We start from the raw sequence: 26,251 nt of genomic DNA on the forward strand, positions 1-26,251 counted from the left end.
GGGGGGGGCAGGAAGTGACCAGGAACGCACGCAACTTTCGTCATAATCAGTCATCCCTATCCAATTTGGTTGGACCTCTAGATTTCCTCTCTGATTAACATGCAAGAGCCCTGTTCATAATTTCAAATTGGCATGCTGGTACCAGATTGAGAGCGACAGAGACCGACGAGAGCCTCAAGCACACATGTATACAATCCAGTACACACTGACTGTAGGCTGTATTTACTGGAGGAACTACGCACTCCAGAAAGAGAGGTAAACATGGAACTAATATAGATACATAATCCGACAGGGTTCATTTATCAGGGAAATTAATGAGGCGGTGGTGAGTTCAAGAACTCAAATGCATTCCAGTTGAAGCAAAATACTCTGGAGAACAACCATCACTTCGTTTCCGAGTGCTTGAAGTGTACTCATGTTTCGCTTGGGTGGTACTACAATGTAACCCATGGTTGGTTGGATGGTTGGTTGGTTAGTTAGTTTCACCGCAGAAAGGTTTGAGCTACTCCTCCCCCCCTTCTCCCTATCTCTCTTTCTTTCTTTCTTTCTTTCTTTCTCTCTCTCTCTCTTTCTACTCACATAACCCACCAATTCTACATTCACATGGACTAAGGAGGTAGAGATAGACGATAGCTGTGCGTCCTCGTCGTCCTCTTGTTACCCCATAGATATGCAAGAAAGATAAATGAATCTTGGCCAGTGACACTTTGTGTGTAAAATAGGTCTGGAAGAGGGGGAAAGAAGTAATCACCTTCAACCTCTCCAACAAAGACGACGATTCGGGGAAAGAGGGACCAAATTGAAACGCGGCCCACGTTGAGTGTTTTCCTCCAGTCTATTTACTCCTATGAGTTCCGAGCTGTGAAGTCCTAAGATCCGCTCGTAGTTTTTCATTGACACGCATTCACACCCTAGGCTTCCGAGAAAAGATGAATCAAGTTTGTCAGGCCCTCATCTCACAAATTACAGGCCTCAAAATTATCCCCCCCCCCTCCGTCCTCCAGGTTCCTCGTCTCCCTCCTGTTGAGAGCGAGAGAGAGCGAGAAAATGTGGGTTTGCCGAGCGAGGAGTGAGTGAGCAAATGAAAAATCTCTACGCCTCCTTGGCTACCATCAATAATGAGCGAAGAGGGCTTTAGCGTCTTGGTTGGCAAAGGACAAGGTTTTTTTTTCTTCTTCTTAACTCACTTGCGTCCCAGTCGCTCCGTGGGTCGGCAGTCAACCAGACATTTTCACTCTCGCGTCTCAAAGGCTGTCGTTTTGTGGTTTCACAGACTCGGCGAAGGGGACTCCCTTGGGCCCTTTTTCTTGAAATAGTTTCCGACCGACGTCTCTCTTGTTCCTCTTCTTTCTTTCTCCTCGGTTCCTTTCGTTCATCCGATTCGTTTGTTCCTTCACTCTCGTCGTGAGCTACATGGCTGTTTCCGCCTCTAATCTCACCCACACAAATCATCAAGTCAACAACAATTTTCATGGATCTTAAGTAGGCTTTCTCGCGATGGTGAGAAGAGCCCTTTTACCGACAAATTGAATCATGTCCTTTCCATTTAAGCTTTTATCCAGACTGCTTGACTGGCTAATAAAAGAATTCAAAGGTTCCCTTTCTGTTGTAAAAAAAACTCATAATTCCCCCACGAGAAACATCGAGAAGGGGAGGAGGATGTTCGAAGAAAGAAAGACCAAATACACTTGAAATAGGTGTGTACTTAAGTCCAGATTTGAGAAAAGTTTGTTCGTTAAGACTATCACCCATTCCACACGTCGTACGCCCGTTCAAAGGCTCAAGGGGATTCATTCAAATTTCGCCACCTCATTTAAAAAAGGGGGGAATATTTGATCAAGATCAGAAGTTGTAGCAGAATCAAGTGAACTATCCCGATGGGTGTTCAGCGGGGGAGGAGATGCTCGGTGATTTCCCTCCTACGTTCGTACATACGAGAACGGGTCTTTGGAGTCCTCCTGGCTCGTCGTAAGAGCGCTAAGCCCTACCATAAAATTCGCACCAAGTGGTCCATCGAGCTCGAGATTCCTCAAGCCCATCATAAAGTGCTCAAAGAAATCTTCTCTTTATTAAACTGAAAAATGAACCTAGAGATCCACCACTTTTCTCCTTTTTTCCGAAAAAAGAAAAACCTCTTGTTCCTCTTCAGGATCCAGTTTGGCTTGATCCAAGGCTCTCCTTGGTTAGTCGAGTAGAAGAACCAGAAGGAGGGCAAAGTCGCTATGATTGTTTAGAGGAAATGACCATAATTTGCATATAAATTGAGGGACCATTTGTCTTACTGTGTCTATATATGCTCAGGATCCTCCCCATTCCGTCAGTTTTCATAGCTTCTTGACAAATTATCATCTATTGTGGGAAAAGGAGGTTGATGGGTGTGTCTGTATAATTCACTGGTTGAAGTTTCGGACTTTTTATGCAACCATTCTTATGGAAAGCAGGGCATTGGTTCATTGCAGAGCGAATAAAGGACAATGGGTTCATATTTCCATTCTTCGGAAGTCTTTGGGCAAGTACCATTGTATGTAAAAAGCCAGAAACTGCGTTCAGAGAGACTAGAAAAATCTGGACCACTTGCTTGTGAAATGAATTGGCCCAAGTCAAGGGGGGCTCTTGGGCACCCCAAGGGTGTCAAAGATGATTGAAACTCAGTCATGAAATGCTTTCGATACAACACTGGAAGGGGCCTAAATCCAAAATGAATGCAATGCAACTCAATACACGTCAGTGCGTCTCTTGCTTCACGACTACCATGCACTGACATTACTAGCCGTAGCTGTGCTCCTCGAGGCTCACGTTTCCGACAAGAGTCTTGTCGTTTTTCCAATCTTTTCATTGTACATCCAGCTCCTTCAAGGTTGGGATCCCGTCGTCAGTGCCTTTGGTCGCTTTGAGCTTATTCCAATATTTGTCATTCTGTCGAAGCCTCCCGTCACTTGGACCAGAAGTCGTCACTCAATCACGTCATTGGGGTGGAGGGGCGATAGAGAAATTGTTCAAAAGCTGTTTAAAAATTGAGCCGAAGCTTCGACCTCCTTTCCTTAAGTTCAAGGTACTCTAAAGCTCTGGAAGCCTTGAGAAAACTCACCAACGATAAAGAGAGTCAATTCAAGGATGGATGGATGGTGGAAGCAAGTGATTCTACAATTACGAATAGCGCGGAAAAACATTCCTCCTCTCTGTGGTTACAGTCACAATCAGATGAAGGTCGGGTTCATATTCAAATTTAGACTTTTATTCCATGGGCCACTAAGAGCGGCTCGTCCTTTGGGATCTATGCGAAGAAATTCAAACTTGGTGCCAAAATCCTTCGTTCCTCTTTACATGACCATGGCAGGCAAGTAAGGTAGTGGGGAAGCGAGCAAGGAGGCGGAAAGGCATCATTGACAGAAGAGCACTACGTACTGCTTGCAGGATTTGGACTAGTGCAATGTTACTGGCTCAATGGTGGGCTTGGGGAATAGATAGGTCGGTGGTGCCAGGGACTTTTTGAAAGTCACTGGAAAGTCATCATCGTTTAGAGCCCATTTTTGCTCCTCTCTGGGGAAGGATGGCGTAAACACCCATGAAAATAACACTTTTAGGGATCGAGGGGGGGGATGAAGTGTCTCGGGTGAAAGGACGGAGCCTTTGGAATAGTGTCGTGGAAGTAATAGTTGCCGTTCGACGGAATAACATAAGAGTTTTAGCCGCGGATCATTTTCTTTCTTGAATAGATACTCGTCGAGAGAATGAGTCTCTCTTCTCACTCACCACGATTATTCATCCTCTTTCTGAGAGCAACATTGTCAAAAGCCCTTAGAGAGAATAAGAGCCTTGGCCTGAGCTTTTCCATTCTTAAAGCACTGAAATATAGTCAATAGCACTTAAATGGAGATAATTCACGTTGTAAAGTCCTCAGCCACATTGAGATTTCCATCCCAAATGAGCCCACAACAAAGGGCAATCACCCACGCGACCTCATCCGTCTCCCAATAGCATGACGTAAAGCTCATAAAAAGCGAGAGATCCCCCAGTATGGAAATGCCTCTTCTGGAGAGTTGACCCGAGGGCCATAAAATATAGTGCTATGAAGGCCATAGGCCTACTTCATGTCTGGCAGTCGCACTCAGAAACGCAGGAAAAGGGAAAAAAACACACGTGCCATAAAACTTGTTGTCTCTCGGTTTATACCCTCGTTCCTCCTCTATGCTCTTCTCTCCCTCTTGCCCTCTTCCCCCTCGATCTTAGAAAGGAAGACCACAAAGCAAGACCAAGACGGAGAAGGCGAGTGGCAATTATCAGAGAAAATCTCTGATTAATTACCCTCCTACTCTTGCCTTATCTGCAGACAAGTCCCCTCGGATAGGCCCATCTTTGTGTTCCAGACGTAGGCGCTTGATCTTCTACTATATCTACGCACCCTGGCCGTCTGTTCCAATTGCATATTGTTTCGATGGTGATGGCTCCAACCGCCAGCTTGTCACACTGTCGCAATCATTAAAGCCACATAATGTTATTTCTTCTTGGCATGTGTCTCCAAGCATAGTGGACCCGCACGGAAGAGGCCTCTCTCCAGCAGATTAGAGGGTACATGCACAAGGGGGAGAATGAGAGAGGAAGAGAAAGACAAAGAGAAAGAGAGAGAGAGACGGATCCCTCTCATCTTTCTGGCTCAATTAAGCACAACAACCCGGGAAGGAGAGTAAAGTGAATCGCAAAGATCCCCTTCCGCCATGTCTTCTTGTACTACGTTTGTCTCGAGGCCGAAGGGAAGAGCAAATATGCATTCCATGTATGTCTCTCAAACCCAGAGAGCACAATCGTTGACTTATTGACTACGTTCCTACAAGGCCGTTCATCCATAGATTGTGCCCATAGTAGCTGGGCCTAGTTCGACCTCAGTATACAAAACAAACATTGTGCGTGCACAGGTAGCTTCTTTATTCGTGCTGACTTGCTTGCTTGCTTGCTTGCTTGCTTGCTTGCTTGCTTGCTCGCTCGCTCGGTTCATGCCCAATTGCTTGAACCCCTTTTTCTTGGGGATCCCACACTTTTCAGCCACTTTGTGGAGACACGAGACAATTGTTTGTTGGGGAAGATTGGTAGAGCTGCAGGAAGGTTGCATGAATAGAAGCCAGATCATCCTCCCTCACGAATAATATGTGCGTGTTCCTTTGAGTGTTATTGTTGAGCGTCGTGTACTGTATAGAGTCCTCTCAGATTTGCATGAATGGACGGCATCATCGTCATAATCATCATCGTCATCATACTGCTGCCTGCTATACTTTTACTTCAGTAAGTACTAGGGATGTAGAGTGTTTGAGGCGACTCGTATTGCTCGAGTCAATTCACGACTTTTACAATTACTTGAGTCATCGATTGTGTTCCAGTCATCTTATAGGATCACCTCATTCCTGCAGTATTCCACATTTGGTGGTTTCTTTTGAATCCTTGCTCTCGTGGCACTATAAACTCGTTCATTTAATTTCAAATAACACCGTTCATTACACTTGGGAACCCTTACTAAGTAAAATAGTGATAACACGAAACTTTTCATGAAAGTACTTTTCGGGTTTGTTTCTTTCTCGGGCTTTTCTGACCCCTGCAATGAACGTAATTCCCACTACTATTAAAATGAAGTGTTTTATTTCGCCAATTTTTATCTGTTAATCTTTATATGATATTTGACCTGCCAACAAATTTGAATCAGCAAACCGAGCTAGTCTTTGATCTTTAAATGGTTGATCTGGAATGCCACTATAAAATTTGGCCAAGTTTGACTTGAAAGACTTGTTTTAAGGCAGAGGATTTGAGCATCATTTCTATCTATTCTTCGCTTGAAATGGTTCTCAGGAATCGAGTGCAAGTTTTCTATATTTTTGACGAAAAGACTCGCAAGACTCGAGTCAATTTCAAGGACTCGTCTACTTTCCTAATTCTTACGCATTGCACATTGCATTGAGTGAGCGTAAGACGACTCTTGTCCAAGGGTCTGGCCAAGAGCCTTCCCTGCTTTCTCTCATCAATACGGGATGCGATCACGGCCAAAAAGACATCTATTTTTGTCACCTCTCCAAGAGAAATATATATATGTAAAAGTCAGGTTTTCCTTCTTCCTGTACTTACAATTGAAAAAGGCAACCATCACAATGGGATGAATCAGTCACCATGGGCACCTTAATACTGATCTGTGAAACCTGACCCAAACCGGATGACAAGGCACACGGATGAAGTATGGTAAGTAAGTACTCTTGTATTTCACCAATGCTTGGAACAAATCTGCAAGTTGATCCCTGGGCAATGGTGAGAAATAGTGGGGCATGACGTAATAGTAGGTATAAAAGTCTAGGGGGAGGGAGAGCGAGAAAGAAAGAATAATACTGAGAGGATTTGGCACCCCACGTCTGTCTTGGAATATGTGCTAACGCTCTTGCTTTTGTTCCACACAGAAAGAGAAGTTTGCTCACGCATGCTCCAGAAAAATTCACAAGTATTATCCTTTTTGTCGCCACTTGGGGCTGGCCCTCCAAACACGAATCTAGTCTCGGTAGCTCTATTTTTAGATTAAAAAGCTCCCCACATGTGGCAGTGGAATCCTCACTAGAGAAGATTGGTGGTGGCCTTGTACCAATCCCGAAATGGTCACTTTAACTCCCAATTCACTTATTACACAAAACTAAACATATCTAGCCCAAGGGAGGACGATTTATGTCCACAGCCCAACAGATTGCTTAAAAAACTCGAGTCCAAATTTCTTTGCCGACTTCTTGCTCATTCTTTTGGCGAGGTTGGGATGAGAGGCGGGCAGCGAAATGGACATTTTTGACGCTGAATACGGGTCTTTTGTTATTTCTTGTACAACGCGTGGGAAAACAGCTCTTAACAAATGGTTTTTACACCTTCGATTCTAGCATGCAATTCTACTTAGAGTGATTGATCGCGGGACTCATTGCCTATCCCGGAACAACATCACACCATCACGAGTTCGCATTCATACATACAGAGGATCATTTCCCAAGTTATCACTCGTACTACATGTTGTTGTTTTTTACCAGAGGTTGGATGATATGATCTTGCGCTAGTTTATACTTTATAGGCCTGTTAAACTAAAACAACGAAATAACAACGGTTCGAGGTCATTTGAGTTGTTGAGTTTTTAAAGTACTTAGACTGGCTGATGGGCTTACTGTCGTTATATTTAGTGAAACAGGTCCTGAATCCTTCGAGCTCATTGCAGGAGGAGATTTGCTTTCCTTCGACGTCGGTGTAACATTTCAATCCATCCACTGAAATAAATAGAGAGGAACAGATTGAAGAGAGTTACTAATAGAGACTCAGACCGAAATCATCGGGATGAGATGGATTCCCACATTCATAACAAATGCATACATTCTCTTCGAATTCAAGGTCAGCATATTTGACCTTTACTCTTGTGTATTTATGTATGTATGAATGTGTGTATGTATGGATGGATGTGGTATTTCTGCTTGATCTGATGGCGATTGGTTACCAATTAAAGCAGCCAAAGACGTATCACTTTCATTGATTAAGAGTCATCGTTTCGAGGAGATATTACCATAATCTCTGCCAGCAACGAGTGAGTGTTTGTTATTCTTTCGATCAGCCTTATCATCACTCGAGGCCTTCATCAAGCCTCTCTGCAGCTTTTTCTGCTCCAATTGTTGTTCGCTACATTCCATACGGTAATATGGTCGGACTAAGCTTGTCTTTAGGGAATGACCTGCAACGGGGAAGCAACTCTCTGCTCCATTACGTGTGATTACTCAGCAATTGAGTGGGAGTGGTCCACCATTGGAACGAGGAACTACAGACTAGCCTCCAGTTTCGTCACTGGATTCCGTTCCCACCGCTCTACGTACAATTGTGCATTACTGTAGTAGTACCCCACGACAATCCCAGCCAGTAGTATATAGAGAAAGAGAGTAGAAGTAGGAAGTGGGATGCCCTTGGACTCAGATTCTATTGTTCGTCCCCTAGCCCTCATTTGGAGTTCCACGCCAGTCTGTTCCAAAGCAAATCAATCTTGGAGACGGTCTTTCTCTCTCTCTCTCTCTCGCTCGCTCGCTCGCACACACGCACATACACTCTTGGTTCCTCCAGTCAGCCTTGTGGTGGGTGGCCTTGAAGCCTCCTCGTCGCTCTCTCGTCTTTTTGGGAACACTTTTGCGTCACCCTGTTGAAAAGGGAATGAAACAAAACTACAGGGGACCGTGATGGGAGTGGCAGCGGCGGTGGTGGTGAGTGTAGTGACTGTGGTGGTTGGATAGCGGGACGTAACCATTACCTGGTAATTGGATTTCCAAATCAAATCATTTGTAAAATACAGACAGCAGCCACGGGCCTGCAGAGAACAAGACAGCTCAGATTGGTCCTCCATCTTCGACAAAAGCGGGATGCATGTGTTTAGACCATGCATATATATGTATATGCACGTACGTTCGAATGTATGTATGTATGTACCGTAAGTAAGTACATGAGTACTAGATCGCTCTTTTTTTGAGTCCTGAGCCATCCATTGGGAAAGACAGAGCCGAACGTAAGTGGGGTAATAGCGAAATTGATTGCAATTGAGGCCAATAAGGAAGTTCTTAAAAGGGGCCGGGAACGAGAGCGAGAAGAGATAATCCTCATGGATCTGGAGATAATCAAGCGGAAACAATGAGGTTCCTCGGTGTCTTCACATGCAGAAATTGCCCTCGTTCTCAAGATCTCTTTCCCCTTTCTTTCAGAGGGGGCTGCAATGATGACAACAAGCCCCCAAGTTACGCTTGATCAGAGGGGATCGAGAAAGAAAGAAGTGGCAGCGGTCCCATGGGTAGGAGAAAAGAAATCAGGCCTTTCCCACATTTTCCAACTCGTTTCGGTTCGAGCAAGCCAGCTTCTCGATCTTAGCTTGTGGATCGCACTCTTCACATGACAAATTCCCTCAGTGAAAATGCTATTTCCGGCCCTTCCAAACCAATCCTTCTTTTCCTCTCTCTTTCTCTCTTCGGGAGGAAGTCTGACTCGGTCTGGGAGTAATTCAATCAATCAAAACCGACTTTGCCGTGTGATCAATCATTTGGAAAAAAGCAGTCAATTTTGATTTCACTGAAGTGATCTACGAAAAGCTTCCTATTATTAGCCACGCTCAAACAGACATTGTACATTTTAGTGTTGTTGATGAGAAGAAGGAGTGACTAAAGGAGGCCTTTTTTAACTGCAAGGGATTCCTGTGGATGAATGAAAAGAAAGAGATGAACCTGAATGGCCTTTAATTCGTTTGAATCAAGACTCTCAAAAAACAAGAGCCCCACTTTGAGATCATCCGCAAGAGGACTTCAAGGATCAAAACGGAGATCATTGAATGATCATGCAGATAAAAAAACTTGGCAAAAAGGCTTTGCTCTGTTATTACTTCCCTTATGAACACTGTCCAAAATGACGGTGGAAAATCCCTTTGGGTAAAATATACTTTTCTCTTTGTCAAGCCTTTTAGAGCACAAATGTCATAACTGAAGAATATTTTCATGTGCTCTTTAGCGTGTCATTGTTAAGAAGAAGAATGACCGAAATGGGTATCGAGTTGAAGCAGTGTTGCGGATGTTCCCAAACCATTGTTCCAAGTTGTGTTCCAAGTTCCAGCACTCTAGGAACTGCTCAATCCAATCTGCCAAGGGAGAAAATGGAATTGTTCCAAAGAGAGGAGGAGAAGAAATCATCATCATTATCATCATCATTAATGATAAGTGAAAACAAAGGCTGGAAGGCCGGGGAGGATCCAAAAGAGAAAACTAATGAGAAGTGAGAACGCGGGAGAAAAACAGCAAAGGCCCAAGGATTTGGAGCTCTGGCAAATTCACTAGGCTTGCCATTTGAGAGCAGGGCGAAAAAAAAGATCTGGCAACCAAGCACCCTACGACACCTAGAACAGTTTGGCAAGCCTGATTATTGCCATTTTTCAGCTCGATCCCAAATGCCCCGAAGGCAATGAAAGACCAGACTTGAGACCGATGATTGAGATCGGAGAAATAATAATTGGATATTGCAGATGTGTTTTCATAGCACTATATGTAGGTGGGTACGCAGAAGACGACGACGGATCGTGGTCTCTTTCTTCGCGCTCTATGGCTATGAATCAATTTTGATAATGGGAGAATTGCCATGATAAATGATAAGAAAGACCTACTCACTATTCAGCGCGCTCCTTTGCCGAATAAAGGTCTCTCCAGACGAAATTACAAAAGATTTTCTGGTGCACTGAGTTTCTAAAGTTCCTTCCCAAATCCCATTGAAGAAAAAACAGTTCGAAATCTGTTTGGAAATGGGTCCTCCGCTCATCGGATCTTAATCGTTCGGTTGGAACAATTCATCTTCGTCTTTGCCTCCTTAGTGCTCTTAATACCCATTAATTAATGCTTGCAACCAAATCACGGATCACAACAACAGGCCCTCAATGCCACGGGCAACAAAAAATCCCCGCAAATTCAAGCCATTTCGCTGAGCTGGCCTACAGTACGTTAGTCCTTACAAAATGGGTCCAGATTTGTTTTGATGCCAAATGACTCACAACGAACGTGCGACTAGCTAGTAGAAGTAATAAAGAGACGTATCCTCACTCTCAACAGTTCTGGAAGCACTTCGTCACTAGGAGCTGCTTCACTCTTTTAGTGCTCCGTTTCCACGGGTTTGTCGGGCTGTTGGCGGAAATGGGAGAAGATGAAATATTGGAAATTGTATTCAACCCTCAAGGTCTTTTCCGAAGAAATGTTCCCATGCCACTTTCCGTTCATTCACTTCTGCAGGGTTGTTGGTTGTGACTCTAGCATTACAAGCTCAAATAAATAGTTTGAACACCATAGGATGAGGCTCGTTTGCTGTCTTGCTTTACTTATCAAAAACAGAATAAATGCCTCTCGGATGGAAAACTTATCAGATCAAGGAAAAACCCAAGAAGCATCGATTAAGCTGTCCCATACAATTACTAATATCCGCTTTATACCACAATGGGGATTAAGCTGTTGAATGCTACCACGGCCTTTATGAAAGTGCACAAAGGACAGAAAACAATGCTCTCACCACTGATAACCATTTTTCGTTATCAAACTTCTGAACATAGTAAACATCGTACTTTAGAATCTCGGCATCATCAAATGGATAATGAAAGCAGTCCCATGGGCTTACTCCTACCTTTCGAAGGTACGATATCATAAAGGTTACAATTGGACAGCTCAAGCGATTTTCATCTTTTTCCCACAAATTCAAAGTGTCCAAGTTTCCCGTTTGTGACATTTTTGGAACAGTTTCTCATCCAATACTTGCTCCCACCCCCCGCTACACACACACACACACACCACACACACACACACAAAAGGGCAGTTCTCTTCGAATTTCTGATCCAAATATTGTGCTACCACATTGATCTGAAGGTTGAAGGTCCAAGGTTATCCTCCCTCCCTCCTGGCCTCATCCAATAGACTTCTCGGTACAAAGCTGTTCATGCATTCATGTACTTACACATGCGCTGTTGAAAGCTGAGAGTGCGAGCTGCACGGTGCGATATCAGATCGACTTACACAAAAACCCAATAATCTGAGCTCAACCAAGACCCGACCTACATATCTATTGCTTCCAACCGACAGTAACAACAAAGATATTTTCTTCATCATGGCTTTGGGTCAAATATTCATTTCATTTAGAGCGCTGGCTCGTTATTTTCCCAAAACAAAGGAGCTTCAAGGCATCATAATGTTAGCCAAAGTACGTTTGACTGCAACTGTTGTGCACTAAAACTGAAAGTGGAAGTACTATTCACTCTTCCCTTCGACACATCCTTCATTGGTCTCCAATGAGAGAGGCAATTAGCACTGTCAATCCCGTCAGTCGCTGATGTGGAGGCCTACTTAGTGGAAATGTACGTAGATACAGTGTAGGTATGTACTGTATTTGTATTTGTATGTTCATGTACAGTGCAATGAAAATACTCTCAGGGCGTTCATGAAAGGCTGATGATGCCAAGATCTGCATCTAATTGATACATTTCATTCTTTTCCGAGAGCAAGTTCGTTCTTTTGAGCGGGAGTAAGAACAAACCCGGATAGAAATCCTCCTCCAACGAGCCAACAACCGGGCCCAAGCGTCCACAAATGCCCCAACCAAATTAGAAGACGAGGAAGAGAGGGAACAAGGGAACGAGGTAGGAAGACCAAGAAAAGAGTTGGTGACGTGACAAAGGCCTGTTAACTTTGGTACTACCATCACAACCACCTCCAACCACATCTCGGCTACTCTAGACTCTACTTTACAATGTGGTGTGTAAATACAATATAAACTCTTTGATCGAAGAAGCCGAGCCAACCCGGCCCGGGTTTACCGAGTCAGTCCGTCCATTCATGCCAGAGAAGAACCACTTTAAAGGCTCCTTCCCTCAAGGAAATCAGCGCTAAAAGGTATGGAAAGGTCGCAGCTCTCCTCCCATCAGACGTACGGACGTACGCACTATCACCTCTTCTCATGTTTTCTCATAAAGAGAGAGCAGACATTTTCCCAGTTGAGATTGACAACCCGACAGAAAGGCTCTTCTTCATGCCAAGACGCACATAACATCCTTCAATCGAATGTACTGCCAATGGATTCAGTAATCAGTATTTTGTTGTCTTGATTTTTGACGCCCAAGCAGACATGCGATATTCTTAGGGATATCTCGTGGCGTGACTAACTGGCTTAAGGTCGGAAATAAGTGGGAGAAACCATCAAGAAGCTAATAGCCCGACCTAGGTTTGACAAAGTGAATTGTCGGGTGGGGCTTGAGAGGTTACGTTTATCATTAGAATGATCAGGTTGACATGAACTCACCAGTGATTTGGTTGAAGAAATTGAGCAAAAACAAGTTGAAAGCAACTCGTGCCAGGATTGGCACTAGCTGCGAAACGCACATTTTGGTTCAGTCTTCTCTCGAAAATTGCCTCTTGTCTTATTTGTCAGACTCAATGATGCACATTAATAACGTGCGGGTACCAAACGCTGCAACCCAAGAACAGAATCACCGTCATCGTTTGTGGACTTGATATTATTCAACGCCCTTAACATTGTGGCTGAATGAAAACATCATGCGTCGTACCCTAGGGTGTCACAAACAAAGAACAAAGAAGGCTAAAGATGTATGAAAGTCATGGGCAAGACCAGGCCAGATCTTCAAGGCACGGTTACGAAGACGGCACTCTTCTTCAACTTCTAATCTCACTTGACTTTTCCTCGACGTCGTCCTCGCCGTCCTCGCTGTTGTTGTAGTTGTTGTTGATGTTTTGTTTGTTGTGGTTTGTGATGTTTGTGACGCACATGAGCACGATGAAGATGATGTTGGTGGTAGTAGTGGTGGTAGTGGTGATGGTAGTAGTAGTAGTAGTAGTAGTGGTGACGACGATGGTGGAAATAGTTGTAGTTGCTGTTGGGGTCTTGGCCCACTTTGAACAATGGCAGTAGTGGGTTGGTTCCAAGTCCATTTGGAGGCCAAGTCAAGGTCTGTTGGGGAAAAACACCTCATTTCAAATGGAAGTTAGACATGACACCCAATGTTTAAAACACATGATGGCACCCTCAACAACTCAGATTGGAGGGGTTCACGCGAACCTGCCAGGGTTTGGAATAATCACGAGGATGAAGGCGAACCCTTGGCCCTCCTCCTCCCTCCTCCTTGTTCAGGAGTGCTTTGAGGTTCGCTCCGTGCCCGAGGATTTGTGAAACCAACGCAACCGATGTCGGCCTGGGCTGTTAAGCTTCTGGCTCAGCCCAAGGAGGTCTGAAGCTGGTATGAGTATTTAAGGGGTTCGTCTTCGTGGTATGAGAAAGAGCATGGACCTTCGGCATTACCATGACCATCCCACCTTGGTCGGCTGATGGTACCTCATCACGACAAAGCTTTTTCGCGGGGGTTCATTTGTCCAAGGGTGGCTGGTGGTTTGGCTCGAGTTGGTTGGGTCCGATGGGAGACACTATAAAACGTGAGGAAGACCCCTTCCTCTTTGCCTTCGCCTTCTCCCTCAAGTGAGCAACGGACCTCAACCCGAGCCCTGGGTATGATTACCATGGGTATGGCCAGAAACGACCTCATTACCATGAGGAGACCCTAAAAGTAAAAAAAAGTCATGTTACGTTCCGTTGCGATTCGGCAGATAGCTGGAACACTAAGGGTTTCCAAGAGCAATGACAACGTTTTATTTAACCCTTCCTTCCTGATGGGCCACGATATGTCCAAAGTTAGAAGAGGGCCCTTACGAGCATGCTTTCGCGAAAAAGTAAAGACAATGCATATTTTTGGGGGCACTATAATTTAAGTCTGTTCCGCGAACTCGGTTTTTCGTTTCTCGCGTTTCACTTTTGTGTACCTCTGATTTGAAAGGACGCGCCTCTCTGACCATGTAACTTTATCTCGGGACCTTTCGCAAAGAAATCGCGAATGTACAAAGCTGGACGTAGTTTTTTCTGAGAGCCAGGAAAAGAAAGCGGAGCTCTTGGACAGTTACAATCCTCGTTATTCATTGATAAGGACCTTTTTCTGCTTACACATCATTTTCCAAGAGCGATTTCATCCAGCGGCACCTTACTCTTCCCACCACCCCTTCAGTGTTCCTCCTCACGTTCCCTCTTCTTCAACGTGTATCTCGTCGTGAAAGAGAGTACACACACTCACACACTACGCTTCTTCATCTCCCGCCTTCAAAATTGGACCCCGGGCGGCCTCTGATAAATTTCTTCTCCATCTTTCTCCATCATTTTCTTCTCCTTTGTCATACTTCTGATCTGTTCTGACAGAGGCATTAAGTGGTTCCTTGTTTACAAAGGGAACGCCGCTCTTGCTTCAATGGGAATCATACTATTTTGGGGGATCGTACTATTCCGCAGTGGCAACTTTTTGGCATAAAGTATTGCTAAAATAATGCTTTATGAACATAATAAATATCTGATTATTTTCAGTGCATGAATCTATCAAAAAAATGACCAATTTATGCTTAATATTGTTCCATAACACAGGAGAATATCGTGATATTAGGCCAGGACGTGATGTCAGCGTTTTTTGTGACTTTTTCTCATATTTTGGTTGGGAACGATAGATTGGGATCCTTTCACAGACAGCTCAACAAGATCGTCTGGTCAATTTTTGGCCAATACGAAACGGAGGTAGCAATCATTGACTTTAGATCTCTATTTAGTGACCGAACGCTCTTTGGTCACAACCGGATGGCAGTGAAATAAAAAATCCATGTCCGCGTCGCGTCATCTTTTTTTTTGTCTTTCATCCAAGAAAAGGGATTCTTTATTTTCACTTTCATAACGGAGGTGTTCTGCCCTCGCTCAAAGAAAGAAGGGGATGATTAATGGTCATTTTTGATGTTCGATGCTTGTTTTGTATTTGTTCCGTCACTTTTTCTGCTCCTGAGAGGAGCAGTTAGCGCTCAGCTTTTGTTCCGGTTTCGTCAAAAAAAAGGTGCCTAAATCGTCGTCGTTGACTCTCATCCGACTTTGATTTCTTGACGCAAAGCGCTCTAATCATAGAGCTGATGTACGTATTTAGGGTGCTAGCACTGTACACACACACACACTGTACAAGTGAGTTCTTGGAACATGATCGCAATCATCAGATTTCATGTGGAAGTAAGCCGGATATCCTGTCCAAGGACATAAATAGCACAAGACAAATTCATCTGTCGCAAGCAGTCCAAACCGTACCACATCCTGACATATGGCGGTGAGCAAGTACATGTCATGTTGTATGTGCTAATGGTCCACCAGTGGCTTCAAATCGTGACCATGCGGATTGTATCCAGTTTTGGGAGTAGAGTGCGAGATTGCTTAACGAGAATCTTCGTTCAAGGCCAACTTTTCTTTCCCTCTCTCGGTTGGAGTTTGTCTCAAGCGAAAAAGTTTGTCACATGGAGCTGGCTCACCGTCAAATCACGATGAACTTTATCGGATGGACCATTCCGGCCTTCATCCATATGTTAAACTTCAGTAGATGGGTTTGGATGCCGATGATGGGGAGGACAGTAATAGTGGGAGGGCTGAGCACTTTTCGGGATCGAGAGTCACTCCTCCGTGGCTGGTTTAAAATTCTATTCTGGATCCAGAAATCCATCCACCGAGTGGCTCTACAGTAGAGTGCCTGGGCGTCATTGAAAGTTCCATTTAGTTATGGTCCAATCTCTCTCTTGTTCTCTCTCGTCTAGGCTCATCGTCATTCAATTGAATTGAGTTCATCCCCATTTCTCTTCCAATTCCAAATACTACGACCACTACTACAACTACGACTACTAGACTACTACGGCTTCTACTTCGTCTGCTCGTCACTTGCTTGGTGGTTCCAGACTGGATCGGTTTGTTCCCATTCTCTTCGACTACTCCCATCCAGCTCCAGTCTTCAGTGGGGCCCATTCAGGGACAGATTATCGAGAATTTGGAACGTGAAGTAACGTGCCAAAGCGAAAGAGCGAATTCCATCTATCGAAAGTTTTCTTACTAGCAGCTCGGAATCACTTAGTTGAGAGGTGAACCATTGGACTTCCGTAATGGCCTCTTTGATTGGACGTTTATCCGTTGATGGCCTTTGCAATTTGAAACGAGATGCGATTTTGCCACGGTTAAACGACAACCGTCGTATAGTAGTATAGAGGCAGGTATTTAGCTGGCCATAGGGGCCAGTGTGGCTGTGTTTGTAATTGATCCATGGTCATTTTGCCAATCCGGTTTTCGAAGACCTTCCGTTAAAAGAAATAACAGCGATAGATAAAAACTGGGAATGCACTTTTGTCGCTTGATGCCCGACTTCAATCCATAATACGTCAATAGGTGTCCTTGCGTCTACAAAGAGCAAGTTGTCCTCCTCGACCATCAGCGTGATTCTCTGCAATTTCTGGCCCAATGTGCGTTTCCGATGGACTCAAATCAAGCTAACTGACGAGCCAACCGTTGTGGCAGACTCGGTCAGCATAACAACGTAAAGGGCGGGGGAGAAAAAGTGAAAGAAATCATTTCGGGCAAGCTATCTCCAGTGAGATTGCTTCGCTATAAAACTGGATTGAATGGACCTTCAATAGAGGAGGAACAAGAATGCAAACTTCCACGATAGCAATTAAATTACCCCTTCTCAGAGAGACCAGCCGCCGTTGGGACCTCTGCACGATGAGCGAAAAAACGAGGCATGCCATAAAGATTATGACATTACCCCACTCTGCAAAATGCTTCCGAAAGTATGACAGAAAGGATAAAAATTCTTGGCAAGGTCTCACTCTCCATTTCCTTGGCCTCCATGGAGAAGAGGAGGACTGGTTCACTGCGACAAAAATGCTTGATTCTTGCTTTAATCTGTTTCTTTATGGTTATTTTGGAAGATCCCAAGCAGAGGAACAAACGCACCAACGGGCGACAAGGACTACTATGACCGAGGATCGAGACCAAGGGCAAGGTTATTTGGTCCATGGCTCCTTATCATCGACGCTATCCTTGGAAAACAACCTGCACCCTGTAATCGTGAACCAAGTATGATGGACCCAAACCAATTATCAACCCCATAATGAGCAGACGAGATCGTCAGAGCCTCTCACTCTTACCGTAGAATCCATTTCAGAAGAGACACAAATTCCGGAAACTTTTCATCAAGAATGTTTGAACAACCAGGATGCTCGGTTGAGACTCGCCTGATACAATATCCCTGTTGTGAGTCTTTATTTTGCATGGAAACTCGTCGGCCATAAATTTCCAGCATCTGGAACCTCACACACTTTGGAGCTCAAGAGACCCGGATATGTTCCAAATTGCTCGAATTGAAGCTGCCAAGTGAGTTCATCCCGAAGCTTATCCCCTATATTTTTTCAAGTGAAAGCAAAGCCACATTCATAGTTCAGTATATCATACACGAACACCCTGGCCTTTAGAGCTCCACTTTGTATTTGGTGACTCCAAAGGACAGCTCCAATATGTGCTTATGATTCATGCTGTGGAAACATGAGTTATGACAAACCAAGTTCCAAAGGATCTCTAACACCAACAATGCTTACTCTACCAACAAATTCATGTACGTACATACAGCACATCTGGTGGTGCATCCTGAATGGTCGGATTTCAAAGTGGAAGACTTAAGGGATGAAATGTAATAAAACTTGAATAAAAGAGAAAAACTAAGTAGATTATTTTCATTGATGAATGAAGCAATCTTCCACGTTACAAGATACATCAAGTGAAGTTTTGGAAACTTCCGAGGCCAAACCCTCAGTGCAATGAGATTAAATTTCTTTGTACTCGGCACATGGAATTTTGGTGGAAGCAACGAATGAACGAGCTTTTTCCAGCTTCCATTCACAACGCCGTATTAAAAAGTTAGGCAACTCTCAGATTGGGAGGGAACCCCCTATATGAAATCTGTTCGCAGGAAATTAATCCCACCCAAACTGGCTTCACTTATGAAAAGATGTGGATCCTTTATTTGAGAGAAAAAATAAGTATCTATTGTGTATCTTTCAGTTCCAGATATCGTTTCTAAGAGTCGACCACATAATCCTGTACTATAGCACTCAAGCCGAATGGAAAATCAAATCTGACACAGATTGAGGCCATGTGCACTCGGAGTGGCGCATGATGGTTATGATCTCAATCCTAATGAAACCTCGTCTGACCCAAGACATTAATCACATTCCGAAGGGTCACTTTCAAGCCAATGGGCACTTGGCTGGTTGGTCTTACCTTCAGCTTTTGGGGGCCCCCCTCCCTGATCCTGAGAGGGCCGCCTTGATCCACCAAAAGAAAAATGAGAACAAAACCTTTCACGAGAAGCACATGATCGAGAACTTCTCGGAGACCTAATTCAGACACGACTTTCGACTAAGCGTCTAGGAGTCACTGATCGGTCGTGAGTTCAGAGTTCTCACATGGTATACGTACAATGTACAACACAGCCGTCCTTCACAATTCCTTTTCCAGGCCTTTGAATCTCTTTCCCGAAGAGAATGTGTCAGCTCCCTACCGATGAGACCACACCACTCAAACTGGCTCAGAAGACAATTTTTTTCTTCTTTTTGCCTTTATGTTGTTCTTATGTGTGAGTGAGTGTGAGCGTTAGTGAGTGAGTGAGTGAGTGCGCGTGTGAGCAAGTCCTCTTTGGTTGTTGGACCATCTTTTCTTCGAGGTTGAAGGCCGCTTTCGTCTTTCTTTTTGTCTCCCTCTCTCTGCGTCCGTCCGTCCGTCCGTCCGTCCGTCCGTCCCTCCAGCCATTCGTTCCTCCTCGTCCGTCCTCGTTCGTTCGTTCGTTCGTGGGTTCGTGCATTCCCTGGCTCTTTCGGTCCTCGCTCGCTCTGGTTGTTCCACGTGCGCTCTGGTTGGCCTTTGGCTCTCCGATCCTCGGACGGGCGAAAACGGGAAACGCGCCACTCTCAAAACAGACAGAACACAATCATTGCAAGATTGACTGAATTTTATAGCAATAGATAATGGGAAAAACGACAAAAATATAATCGTATTTATCATACTGTATGTGTAATGCATATGGGTCTGATCTTCTTAAAAAGCGGGTATTGAATCAGTTGAATCTTTTTTCTTAAATGAAAGATCGAGGTTCTGGAACCAACCGTGGCGTCTTTAACAACAACTACGGTACAAGAACAGCTTCATCAACAACTGCAACATCAGAACACAAGATGAGATGAGATGGTTGTGGTGTGATCCTGGGGCGAGGAAGCACGAGATGGAAACCTAGACGAACGAGGGGAAACCACTCTCATCACTTGCTTAGTAGATCAGGTCTTTCGGGTCTTCTCCTGCAGGCTGCTTCGTCCTTTTCTTTCGGGCCTTCTCAAGCTTCCCCCTCAACCCGGCTCGCTTCTTTCGAGACGGGAAATGATGAGGAAGCGTGGCTCAATGACATTGGGACAGCCTTTTAGTATTGCTTTTTCATTGCTCGTCTAGCGCAAGCGTGACGTTTTTGCCCCATACTACGCCATCTGCTCGAAACATGGTTGAGCTCACATTTCACCTTGACATTTAAGATTAAAAGGCTTTTTTTAATTGATTATATTCATTTTCGAGAGAAACCTGCACCGAAGGATCGTACTTGAAAACTGTCTGTAATAAAGTAACACTAGGAAATTTTGGCAGGACACAAACTGGCCGTGTGGGTGGAGGTGAAAAAAAATCCATTTGGGCTCATGCCAATTGGCGTCCATCGCATTTAGCGAGAACGTTTCGAACGATGCCTTCCCTTCTTTCTGCAATAACTTCATCCATCCTGGTTGCTTTTTTTTGCAAAAGCGATGAGTCTTAGACTTCACTATGCTATAGGATAATGTACACAGGGATATTGCTTGCAGTGACGTTTAAAATGTCTTAAAAGGCCAAGATGTCCATCCGGGAATGATTGTTTTAAAACGTTGAGTGGAAACAAAGCTCTTTCAACTTCTTGGAAGGATCTGATAAAGCCATTGTCACTTGGCCAGAAAGTTTGATAAAGCCATAGAGGGAAAACAAAAGCTTTTTATTGGAAAGCATAATGAAGAGGAAATTTGAAATTCGAGGGGGGACAAACTTGTTAAACAGGTTTGGCAATTTTTGGCAATTTTAAACATATCCTGTTGTTGTTTTATTACTGAATAGCTCAGATCAATTCAATGTAATGAAGGACTTGAATGATTAATGATTCCTTTACATGCATATTTGTAAGATTAACTTAATTTGGTTCAACTAACTTTTGAAGGTGCAAGTGAAAGAATCCAAGAAGGACAAACAAGGAATTGGGTTTTGAGTGTTAAGCTCCAAGGATGAAAGTGAAAGTGAAACTTTAGGACGGGTCTTTGAATCTTAGTCTACGACCCCACTTTTCTTTGAATCATGTCTAAATTTGATCGCGACCAAATCATGCACTAATTCGTTCGCCAAACAAGTCATGAACTAGACGGCAAGAATTGACCTCCTAATTCGCCGCTAAACTGAAATACCAAGAACCATGGCTAATTTCCCTGCGCTTAATTTTCATGCATTTCAAACAGAATTGGAATTGAACATTAAAAACACATCATGATCAATATTATAAATCAAAGTGAAAATCACAAATTAAAAATTTGACTGTTTATGCTTATGCCACATATGTAGTTAAAAAAATACATTTCCACATGGCCATCCATATTCCACAAGTTGAATGAATTCGGGGCCTCTGAGCCACACTGGCCACATTCCAGCGCTTTGGCAAATGGTTAATCTTCCGAATAAGGAAAATGTCAGCGCCATTTTATGATGAACAACACGACCGAGAAGAATTTGTTCAACGTTTTCATGAACGACTGCCCTTGAGTGAGCCAAGGCAAATATATTGCTTATGAAAACACCTATACATATTTTGCAAGATGAGGGAGTTATTGAAAAATCACGATTCTAACTAGATGGCTGGCCACAAACCTGTGTGCTCTCAAAGCATGGAACAAAACAATGTCGAATATCCCAAGCTTTTTGTAGAATACCTTATAAAAGTTCTTTTTATTAATCTTTATCTTAAAATCTCTATATCAAACAACATTACCTAATTTCGACGGTTTCGGGAAAACATTCCCGTTTCAGCCAATTTTCCCCCAAGTCTGGTCACCCTATGTTAAAATCTTATTTTGATTTAGTATCCTGTTTTTTCCCACGAATTTGGCGGGAAAATTCAAAACAGCTCTTGATCCAATAGGTCAGTGACTAATTCACCGCCAACTGAACATGAATTAGGCATGATTCAAAGACTGCGAAAAAGTTCGTGAACTAAGTCACCGCTAACCAACGGTGAACTAGTACATGAATTAGTGCAGGAACTAGACGCGATTCAAAGAACCGGCCTCAGCCCTCAGTCCCACATCCATTTCCAAATGCCGATGAGCAATGCCATGTCCGGTGTCTAGTTGGTTTTCAGCCTGTGGGCGTGGTAAGTGTCTAAAAGTTGCCATGGAAAAGGCCGGGGAGGAGATTCGAACCGGTGACACCTCTCATGCCAGGAATTCGAGCGACCCTTACGCCACGTCTTCTCTACTTCAATGGAAGAGTGTTAAAACATTAATTAAGTACCAATCAACCCGCTAAAAATTCCTCGGTGAAATAAGTAGATGTGACTTGAAGAAACTCAAAAATTCAACATGAGACTGCCTGTCTTTCTGAAGCAGAAGCAAATTGAAATTTGATTTTATATTGTTACTAGAGTAAGTCTCAAAGCCAAAGTCACTTTCTCAGATATAGAGGTTTGGAAATGTCTAGAATGAAAAAAGTTGTAACAAATGGAAAAGTACAGGGTGGTCCGAATATTTTGGAGCAAGAACGTCAAGAAAGAACTGCGAAATACGGACACTAAACAAAATTTGTTAAAATAACGTTCGTTTTAAATGTGCCTTAAGATACTTAAAGCTTTTTACATCACTCGACCTCATTCCTAAACTACAGCCATAAGCATATTCTAAACGAAGACACCGAATTGTCGTGCCTGTTTATGTGAAACTTAGTCGCTTTGAACATCCTTCAAAAAGCAAGATCACTGGGATTTTTAGTCTCCCATCCTTGCTATTCAGAATGGCACAATTTGAAGGGTATATTATCATAAGATTTGAATTGAAAGGTGGCCTCACAAACAAGAACAATAGACTGGATAATGGCATCCTTGGTCTGAGACAGGCGCAAAGTTGGTAATCCATTTCAAATTTTAAGAACGGCTGTTTCTTGATACATGGATGAAGTTCAGAAAAGATGTGGCTCCAGAGTCTTGTCCCAAAATATCTGGACAACCCTGCACTTGTTGGAAAGGTGAAAGAAAAAAGTGACCCTCTTTCTGAAGAGAGAAAAGCATTTACCAGACCTAAGACTTCTTTAAATTTTGTATTGCTTTCCACTTAATACTCGTGCTCTAACACTCAAAATATATTGCTTTGCACATGTTGGCATCAACAGTGCTGAGGGAGGATTAGGTGCCTTCTTTTAAACTTTTGGTAACTATACTTTACATGATTTACATTTGCTTTATTTTGCATCGAATTCAGCTCTAAGTTAACTCGAATACCATTTCACTTATTGAAAAATCTGGGGTGACAAGGTCTTGGTGATTGTACATCTCAAAAAATAACCACAAGGTACCAGGACTTGAAACCATCATCAAGAAAGCAAATACTTGCCTGAGTTATTCCTGTCAAACCTCTAAACTTAGGTCTTTGTCAAGAAGCCGCAAAACTCTGGTGGTCATCGTTACGAAGAAGAAGAGTTCTAAAGATAGGATATGAGGTCACCGCAACTGAACGTTCGAGATTAAGGAACACGACTTGCCAAATGGCAAAATTTTCCGTAATGGGAAATGACATTCATCAGCGACGTTTTTCTGGCTCAAGAGCCACTCGCTACCCAACCACATTCGCCAAGGTTAAAAAGGGCCTTTTCGACTTCTTCAGGGTCGCTACTTAGAATCATTTCTCATTCCCTTGTCACGGATTTCATCCCAGCTGATGTTTTGCTATTAAAACAATATGTGCTGACGATGTGACCTGGCGCGAGACGTTTATCGGAACAAGTATGTATTTGGTTCAAATAGAGGCTTATTCTTTTAATAAGGTAAGAGTCAAGTTCATGGCAAACTAGGATGGACATAAACTATCTAGACGTTTCCTCTGAACGATTGTATGGCTTTCAGTACTTTCATTGTCTCAAATTTATGTCTTCAGAAAGAAGGTACAATGTCATGGTAGCCGAAAATTTGAGATCTACTACAACGGTTCTCTTGGTGTCGGTTGAACGGCTAGATGGCATCTCCAATCTCCTTGAAAAGGTCGTTTTTTGTCCCTGACGTGAGATTTGTCTTCTTTGAAGCAGGCTCCCTGAAGGAAAGAGTTATGCCTCTTAAGCGTCATCTCATTGTACACCGTACTTCATTCGTTGTCGACGGTTCTCGGACTTGTCTTTGCCTTTAGAGGTCATTGGAACAAAAAATGGCCAGACCTAAGGTTTTGACAACGGCTGCAATGAAGGACGACCACATGAGCCCTACCATACCCACAAATATACACAGTACTATACAGCTCGTGGTCTTATTCTTCCCCCGTCAATACAAGTAGTACGTACAGTTAATCATCGACACCGTATTTGAAAAGGCTCATGGAGGCTGATGGCTAAAAATACGACTTGTACGCCGTAATAGGAATGATAATGAATTGTCCAGCAAAAGCACTTCCTGTGCAAGCTCGATAGCAAGAAGTCCCTCTCACCTCTACTGGACCAATTCCCGTTTCCTTTCATTTGCGACGAGAGCCAGGCTTTCAATACTCCGTTATTGACATAATGACGTTCAATTAACCTCTAACCTTGGCATGAGCCGTGATGATAAGACAAGGACCGACCAGAATACCTAATTAAGGCCCCCATTTAAGGCAGATTAATACCTCTTTGTCAGGAGATATGGCAAGAACGAATGGAATGCCATCCCTCTCGGATTTGTTCTCGCGTTCTTCAGAAACGACCTTCAGTTTCCTGGCTACCTCGGGAAGGGGCGAAGAAAAACACCTTCTGGAGTTGCTTTTTCATTTTCTTCAAGCCCATAGAAACAAGGTGTGTCCACAGTAGGATACCTCGCTTCATTATCGTTTTTTATGTTCGGGGGCGCCCCATTGGACCACGGGTCTCTTTTTCTCTTTACTTCACTTTCCTCGCTTCCCTCCTCCTCCTCCTCCTCCTCCTCCTCCCTCCCCTTGTCTCTTTTCTCCGTCTTCTTTGTGTGTGAGTGTGGATGTGTTCCAAGATCCAAACAAATGCCAAGGTGCCCCAACAAGGGCTATGCTGGGTGTATAGTGTCCCACTATTTCAAAATGACAGTTCCAGCTTGGCCACATCCATCCCCAAGGCCCTGAAGGATAGAGGGAGACGGGACTAGTACATAAGTACCTTGGGTACGTCATCCGACCCACCAAAGTCCAAGCGCGTGAGTGAGTGAGTGAGTCTGCCAGGCAGGGAAAAAGGGAAGAAGGCCAGTCCCCCACCACTCCCACTACTATCACTCCTACCACTACCACCCTCCGCCCAACTCTGGAACCGATTACACGGTAGTTTGAGAGCAATTTTCCTCGGACCGCAAAGCTTGATGACAGTAGTTTTTCTTCTCCCTCTGGACTTACTTCATTGTGGAACTTCAACCAAGCACATCCGCACACTCACACGTTTCGTATACGTAGTGTATTGCTCCGGGGGGGACTCCTGCCACAATGGACCCAATGTGGCACATCACTAACTAGATACTAAGATGATTTTTAAACATTCAGTGTTCGCTTATCCTCTCACAAGAAACAAGTAAAAACGGATAGAATGTGGAATGATCTTTTAGTTGACATATTTCCTTATATCTTATCATTAGGTTACCAAGGATTTCAAAAGTCGGTTCATGGTTCGACAAGTCTTCTCCTGTTCTCGGTCTCTTCTCTCCTCTCTCACACAAGACACTAGGAAAAGACTTGCTTGTGGTGGCAACGTCCAAAGGCTTGATGTTGGATTTCCATTAGCTCGCCCTTCCCCCCCCCTCTGTCTGTGTAATTGTTTGCATATTTTGCCTCCATCTCTCAAAAGTACAGAGTTGGCAATCCCATGATGAAAAGGGTCAACAATGGACCCATGAACCCTTTTCCTAGTGTAGGAGTTCCACATTGGATAATAAGACACCCGAGTAGGAGGAGAAAGTGATTGCACTTACGAGAGGTTCAAGCCACAGGCTAATAGAAAAGACCTTAATACCCCATGATCAAGCTCGAAACGAACTGAACAGACTGACCTCGTATTCAATTATGTACTACCAGCAACACTAATGCTGACTAAAACATGATTCAGATATTTGCCAGTGTGATTGAAGATCATCAATTGGCTACTAAAAACAGATGGGCAGTTTTCCCATGTTCCTTGAGTCTTCAGAAAGAGCCTCGCCAACATGGTCCTTCTTTTTGGGATGAAACACTGCATGCCTAGCGTTTCGTTGAGCTAATTTGGGTGGAACGTTAAATATGGCGAAAAGACATGCAGGATATGATTGGCTTTAAAATGTGAAACTGAGGTCGACAGTTGACCTGCGCTTCAAGTTCTTGCACATTTTCAAACTTATTCAGCCTTTGTTCTAGACAAAAGACAGAGAACCTTAAGGCCTGGAAGTGCTGACTCCGAAACGAGTTATTGTAACTTGCACGGACCATAACCTCACAAATCTCTTTCTTTAGGGCCAGAAACTGGCACACTTTAGTTCCGCCGCGTGGAA

The 26,251-nt window shown here is 43.7% G+C and overlaps 1 protein-coding gene across 1 annotated transcript in view; it reads right to left on the reverse strand.

The window, feature by feature from the left end:
• The window catches only part of LOC131883938 (uncharacterized), a 48,946-nt gene extending 29,828 nt beyond the window's left edge, over window positions 1-19,118 (reverse strand). Inside the window, exons 1-3 of the mRNA XM_059231547.1 lie at window positions 18,715-19,118; window positions 12,838-14,107; window positions 7,170-7,268 (exon numbers count right to left, since the gene is read on the reverse strand). Coding sequence (XP_059087530.1) covers window positions 7,170-7,268; window positions 12,838-12,919 — 181 coding nt within the window. The 5' untranslated portion in view covers window positions 12,920-14,107; window positions 18,715-19,118. The remainder of the gene's footprint in view (window positions 1-7,169; window positions 7,269-12,837; window positions 14,108-18,714) is intronic.
• Between the last annotated feature and the right edge of the window lie 7,133 nt (window positions 19,119-26,251).

The sequence above is a fragment of the Tigriopus californicus genome, chromosome 7 (genome assembly GCF_007210705.1).
Source record: "Tigriopus californicus strain San Diego chromosome 7, Tcal_SD_v2.1, whole genome shotgun sequence".
NCBI lineage: Eukaryota > Metazoa > Arthropoda > Copepoda > Harpacticoida > Harpacticidae > Tigriopus > Tigriopus californicus.